This window comes from Coenobita brevimanus, chromosome 88 (genome assembly GCF_032717465.1).
Source record: "Coenobita brevimanus isolate Jiangsu-jjx chromosome 88, ASM3271746v2, whole genome shotgun sequence".
NCBI lineage: Eukaryota > Metazoa > Arthropoda > Malacostraca > Decapoda > Coenobitidae > Coenobita > Coenobita brevimanus.
In genome coordinates this window covers 2,169,262-2,176,403 of record NC_137041.1, presented here as the reverse complement: position 1 = coordinate 2,176,403, position 7,142 = coordinate 2,169,262, and the positions used below count along the sequence as shown (strand labels likewise).

The window sequence follows — 7,142 nt, the reverse complement described above, 5'->3', positions numbered from 1 at the left end:
TCTCCCCTCGCTCCCCCTTCCCCCTCCCCTCCCCTTAATTTTTTTGCCAATAAGTCTTCCCCTTCCTTCATAAAAACCCCTCTTATCACCTTCCCCCTCCCCTCTCTCTTCCCTCTTACTCTGATAACCTTCCTCTCCCCTCCCTTCCCTTCCTCCCATCTCTTCATCACATTTTCCCTCCTTCCTCCTCCTCCTCTCCCTATCTTATCACTTTCCTCCTTCCTCTCATCCTTGCAATTCCAACCTCCCTCTTCTCACTCGCCCTCCTTCCTCCTCCTCCTTTTCTAACGTTTCCCTTCTGTTTCTCCTTTCCCTCTTCCTTCTCCTTTCCATTCTACTCCACCTTCTCCTTCCCCCTTCCCCTTTCCCTCATTTCCCCTCAACCTCCCCCCTCCTTCCATCCTCCTCTTCTCCTTCCCTGGCCTTCCTCTCTCTCTCTCCATCCCATATCCTTTCCCATTCTCCCTCCCTGTCATCCTACTTCTCCACCCTCTCCCCCTTTCTCTCTATCCCTTCCCCTGCCCACCCTTCCAGCTTTTCTATCTTTGTCTTTAACTGACAAAATAGTTCTGATAGTCACAACCTTCCCTCTACAATACAGCCACGAGAGGACCAAGTTTGTTGCTGTTTGTTTTCCTTTGTACTCCTCCCTCATGCCCCTTTCCCCTCTCCTTGCTCCATCTCTTTCCCTCCCTCCTCCCTTTCCTCTCCCCTTTTCTTCCCGTCTCCCATCTTTCCCTCCCCACCATCCTTCCTTTTCCTCCATCCCCCATATCCCTCCCTCGTCCCTCCCCTCTCTTATCTTCCTAGCTCCCTTTCCCTCCTTCTCTCCCCGCCCCCACCACTTACTCTAAGATTAGTAGTTCCATCATATTAATTCATCTCATTTTTGTAATTTTCTCTCAGGCTATCGCTCACTAATTTCATCCATCGTTTTTCCCATCTTAATTTATCGTTCACTTATTCCTTTCGGTTTTAAAACTTCTCTGCAAGTTTATGGACCAGTTTTTTTAATTCATCGTTTTCTGCTCTTCTCTTAGGATTTATTTTAACTGGATTTCCTTATTTCATCGTTCAATTTTTCATCCACCAGTTTTACTCGTTTCTCTTACTTCATCGCTCTTTTTTTTTTTTTTTTAAGTTGTGGCAAGTTCCTTCTAAATTTATGACCCAGTTTTATATTTCATCGTTTTAATACTCTCAATTTTTCGTTCCATTTTTTTATTTTTTGAAACTTATTTTTCTTTATTTCTCGTTCAGTTTTTCTTTCTTTTATCTTTTTTTTACAATTTTCCCTTAGGTTTGTTCACGTATCCCCACTGTTTCTGTATCATAATTTATCGTTCAGTCTCTAGACAAGGCTTTAATATATTCTCCTATTTTTTCGCTCACTAATCGTTTATAGTGCTGTATTTTTTCTTACTTGCCCACTTTCGTCAGTTATCGTTCTTCCCATAATGTTTAGTCTAACCTTCAATTTTTCTTTCACGTTCTTATATTCTTTCTTCATCGTCTTATCGCTTTCTTGGATTAACTTTTCTTCCCCATCGTTTCATCATTTTTCACTTTCATCCACCTCTCAGTTTTCATTTTCACACACTGTCACTCACATTTTACCTATTTATATTATTTTCACAGACTCTCCCTCTCAATCTATTCTTGCATATTTCACTAATCATTCCACCTTTTTTTCCGTATATGTGTAAGCAAGCCTGTCGTCCAACTCTCTCTCTCTCTCTCTCTCTCTCACACACACACACACACACATCTAATTTCCTCGCTACAGCATTTTCTTCACAAAACATCCTTTCTCCTCTCAGGTGAATTATTTCTTACATGTTTTTTTCATTTAGCTCAGGGCTGGTATTTTTCCTGGATAAAATATACATATGTATTTCCCGTAGTGGCCTGAGAGAGAGAGAGAGAGAGAGAGAGAGAGAGAGCGTTCAGAACCAACTCTTCACTCCCACACACCTCACCACTCACTCCCCCTCACATCCCACTCACCACTCATAACCAACCAGTGAGGTCCCGTCAAACACACACACACACACACACACACATCAACCAGTTAAGGCCATAACACACACACACACACACACACACACACACACACACACACACCATCAACCAATTAAGGCCGTCACACACACACACACACACACACACACACCATCAACCAGTTAAGGCCGTCACACGCACACAAACACACACACACACAATCCCACTCACCCACCATCAACTAGTTAAGTCTCTCTCTCTCTCTCTCTCTCTCTCTCTCTCACACACACACACACACACACACACACACACAGAGTCCCGTCACAATAACTCATGCCCATTATGCACTTCCATCAGGACTGCCCGTTCGCCAATCAGGACCGCTAAATTCAGCATGCACACAATTACCGCCGCTGAATGTAGTTTAAACCGCTCATATTTAGCGAGTCACAGGAGCCGATGGACGTGGTGTGTGTGTGTGTGTGTGTGTGTGTGTGTGTGTGTGTGTGTGTGTGTGTGTGTATTTTAGGGGTAGGAATAAACCCTTTCCGACGGAGTATGAGAGAGAGAGAGAGAGAGAGAGAGAGAGAGAGACGGGGGAACTGAGATTAAATTACAGGATCCAGGAAATTATAAGATATTGCAATGTGTGTGTGTGTGTGTGTGTGTGTGTGTGTGTGTGTGTGTGTGTGTGTGAGAGAGAGAGAGAGAGAGAGAGATTGCAGTGAATGATACGAGGCTCTGTGACCACTCTGGGGACGTGAATCAGAGGAATAAAAAAATCAAGCTCCAGGTAATATATCCCTCTTCTGTTTCGCGGAAGCTACAGTACCAGGTAGAGGAAGTCCAACCAAAGTGCTGGGGGGGGTTGCCATATTACGCCAGTTTAATAAGCGATTTTTTGGGGGGGTGGGGGGAGTGTGTAGGGGAAGGGGTTAAGAGGGTAGGGTGAGATGTGGATAGGGGAGGGGGAGAGGGGGAAGATGTAAGGCGGAAGGGGGAGGACAGGAGACACAAAATGGACGGGGAGGGGAGGATAGAAGACTGGAAAAGTATGAAGGGAAAAATGAAAGGAGGAAAGGGAAGGGAAGAGGAAACAGTAAGGAGGTGGGGGGATAAGGAAGGGAAGGAGGAGGGGGAAGGGGGAGGAGAAGAAAAGGAGAACAGGGAGGGGGAAAAAGAGAGGAGGAAAGTAAGAAAGGGAAACAGAAGGGAAGAATGACAGAGGAAGGGGAAAAACGAGGAGGAAGTGGAGGCGAAGGGGAAAAACAAAGAGGGAAGGAGAAGAGGAGAGGGGTTAGGAAGCTGGGGGGAGGGGGAAGCTAGAAACTCAAGCGCAGATAACGGGGGTGGTGGCGGTGGCGGTAGAGATAAACTTTGAACAGGGTTAATTAGGGGGTTAAGTTTGAAAGGGAGGGTGAAAGAGGGAGGGAGGTGGGGAGGGGGAGAGGGAGGAAGAAGAGGAAAGAAGAGTTAAGAGGGCAGAGTGAAGGGGAAAGAAGAGGTTAGGGGGTGGCAGAGGAAGGGAAAGAGTGGGAGGGAGAGGAGAGAGGGAAGGGGAAAATAAGGAGTGAAAGAGGAGAGAAAAGAGTGAAATAGTGAACTGGGGTAGGCAGAGGATGGGGGAACAGATGAGGGGAAGAAGAGGATCAGTAAGAGTGAGGGAGGGGAATGGGGAGAGGAAGAGAAGAGAGCAAGGAGGAGAGGCAGAGAGGAGGAAGAAAGCGATGGAGGGGGAGGGGAAGGAGGATTGGGTGGGGGGGAAGGGGAGGGAAGAGGGGGGGCTGGGGGGTACTGAAATAAGGGCGTAAGCGTCAGTGAAGGGTGCATCATCATCATCATCATTCATTACCATCAATAGGGAGTGGCTCTTAATTTGGGGCTGAGAGAGAGAGAGAGAGAGAGAGAGAGAGATTTTATGGCAGGAAAGAGGAAATTATTAAAAGGGAAGGGAAGATAAGCATTAATGAGAGAGAGAGAGAGAGAGAATTAAAGGCAGTACATTCAGCAGCCATTTGTTTAGCCCAATAGCGCTGACTCAAGCCTCTCTCACTCGGCATTGCTGAGTAGACTTCTTTTTTAATCTATCGCCAGGCGCCTGATCCGGAAGTTCATGCACGCTAAGGTGGAAAAAAAAAAAAAAAAAAAGTAACAGGCTGGCTTCTCTCTCTCTCTCTCTGTTTTGATGTCTAATACTGCTGAGTAACTGAAAACTAAACCTGATGTCATATTAAGCTAGTATTATGAAGAATAAGAAAATTTTATTGAAATCTAACATAAATTAAGATACATAATTCAAAACTTCGTCCTGTTTCATAATAAGAAGTTAAGTTACAGTAATTCAACATTCTTCGTCCATTTTCCTCACCGTAATTAAGAACTGTTTGTCCAGTTTCATTAGTAATTCAAAATTTCTTCTTCCCATTTCATTACAGTAATTCAGAAATCTTCATCCCGTTTTCAAAATACGAAGGGCAATTTTACACTAATGATCTTCGTCCTAATTCAAAATGGAAAGCCCTATGAGAACAACGCTTTCATATTTCGCCTCCATGTATAGGCCTACCATCACCTGCCATAATTCAAAATCAACATTATGTATTTGCATAATGTAATTACTGATGGATGATTATAAAACGATTCAGACAAAATTATCGATGGAGCCAAACTAACTCATTCAAATTTCCCGCCATCACCTCCGTTCCACATAATGTTACGGCAGATTAGTATTCTAACAATATTCAAGAGCAAATTTATGATACAGGTTCTGTGTGTGTGTGTGTGTGTGTGTGTGTGTGTGTGTGTGTGTGTGTGTGTGTGTGTGTAGATTAAGCCTTTATGGTTTGTTTTGCTTCCTTGCATCTGAAGACGAAACTACTTTGCTCCGCGGAAGAACACCGCATCCTGTCACCACCACCACATCCTCCCCGTCTTAACATATACAGTGCATCGGAAAAATAATGCAGATAAAAATAATATACTTTTCCGTGCTTCAGTAAGGTCTCCTAAGTAAAATATTAACCTAAAGAATCATCAGCCTAACCTAACCTAAACGAGACATTAATAAACACGGAACTACTTTGCTCCGCGGAAGAACACTGCATCCTACGTCACCCGAATCACAACATCCCCCCCTTAATCATTCTTACACAGCGTCCGGGATAAAAAGACAATAGAAATAATATACCTTTCAGCGCTTCAATAAGATCTCAGTATGGTATATGCACAGAAGAACTAATAAAATGAAAGAATGATGGAAAACAAGAGGAAGACTTACCGTATACTATGGCTTTATCCCGTTCAAATTACCCTCGTCACACAATAAGTTAATTTATCACTGTCACCATATCTCCCGCCAACAGGGACATACTCAGTTACAATGTATAGGAAATAAATATATGTGGCAATGAGATCAAACTCCGTAAGGGAATAAAAGAATACGTGACAATAACTGTAACTCTAGACAGGAACAGACATGTAAACCTGACAATATGGCCCCAAACTCTAAACAAAATGAATAATAAATGTCAAAATCTCTCACCTGGTGTGGCAATGTAGCTCTGACGACCCTGATGCTGCGGCGCCAGAGGGTGTAGTCGTCCGGGATGCGAGGCGGACACATCCCTTCCTCGTCCAGCGGCAAGTCTAACATGGCGCCGTTTTCCTCGTCGTCGTCGTCAACAGCGTCCTGGCTTCGTTCAAAATCCCCCGCCCTGCCGTACGTGTCTTGGCTTTCCGAGTCCCCTGATACGACCTGTGTGTCCTCCGTGAACTGGTCCTCCATATTCAAGTCTAGAGACCCTGTAGCCGCCCTCGGGTTCTCCAGCGTAGGATTTTCCCGCCCTTCTGGAGTCACGGGCGAGGGACCGAGAGAGCGCGCCATCTCAAGCGACGGGGAAAATGGCGGGATAAGGCTATCCTCACTGTCGTTCTGCGTCTCCCTCGCCGGCCCAGCTCCCAACCTCGCTACCATGAGGGCCAAGATGAACGCCTGGGCCAGGAACATGACGGTACAGGGGAATTTGCTGGCTACCATGTCGACAGGATCACTAAATGAGGGAAACTGACGGGTGTGATGGTGGGAGGGTGACGGGGAAGACTAACCCACGCGCGTCCTGTCTCATCGAGGGGACTGTTCTCACGCCTACCCACGGACAACGTCGATTTTCACATTATTCAAAAATTGGGGTGATTTCCTCGCTGTTATTATTTTCTTCGTGTCTTTTAATATTTTCTTCGTATCTTGTAATACTTCTTGTATATCTTTCAAACCCTTTTCGTGGTGTACCAGTGGAGTTTGAAAGGAACTGAAGGCCTGATTTTCTTGATGCCTTCTCCAGTCACCTTATCATTCCCTGCATCTTTCCTCCATGCCACCGTCCACAACCTGTAAAGGAGAAAAATACAAGGAATAGTAATATATTCAGGTGACAAAATTAACCTCTGTAATTGTTATCAGTGATGGAATTGTACGCTATACTTTGATTTTAATGCAAGGAAAAAGGAGCCAAAGGTCAGGATGCGCTATGAGTACAACGTTATAGCAAGGAAAACCCACCACTATTACACTGCACATTATGGCACGTATTCCCGTCCATTAAGGAAGTTCGTAACACCTTTTTCTTACCGATCTATTTTTGGATATGGCCGGTTTTCCTGTACATTATTTACGCAGAATTTGGTACTGTTAGAGGAATTCGCATAACAAAATAGGACTGAAAGGTGTAATAAGCAAAATAAATCGCTCAGGAACAAGTATTAGGGAGCTTCCTTACCTAGCGAGAATGCGGGGATGTCTGAATGTTATCTTTTGTCTTCCTCTTATCTCCGTTATATCTAGGTGATTTATTCAGTGTAAGAAGGGCCTATCGCAGTGAACGGTTACATACAGCCTATATTTAACCCTTGCAGCTCAATGATGATGATGATAATAATAATAACAACAACAATAATAATAATAATAAAATAATAATAATAACAAGCGCAAGGGCAGAATCTAAAACTCTTACTCGTTGCAAGAGGATTATCAGAGGAAACGAGATTTAGCGATTTTGAGTTAAAACGCTGCCTCCGATAGACGAAAAATTTAAAGCGCTTTCTAAAAATCACGGTATAAATGGGAAAAAAAAAAAAAAAAAGGA

General features: G+C 44.1%; 1 protein-coding gene across 1 annotated transcript in view; it reads right to left on the bottom strand.

The window, feature by feature from the left end:
* LOC145411159 (uncharacterized) overlaps positions 1 to 6,037 on the bottom strand; it is a 165,823-nt gene extending 159,786 nt beyond the window's left edge. Inside the window, exon 1 of the mRNA XM_080281214.1 lies at positions 5,543 to 6,037. Within this exon, the coding sequence (XP_080137340.1) occupies positions 5,543 to 6,037 (495 nt within the window). The remainder of the gene's footprint in view (positions 1 to 5,542) is intronic.
* Positions 6,038 to 7,142: the final 1,105 nt, after the last annotated feature.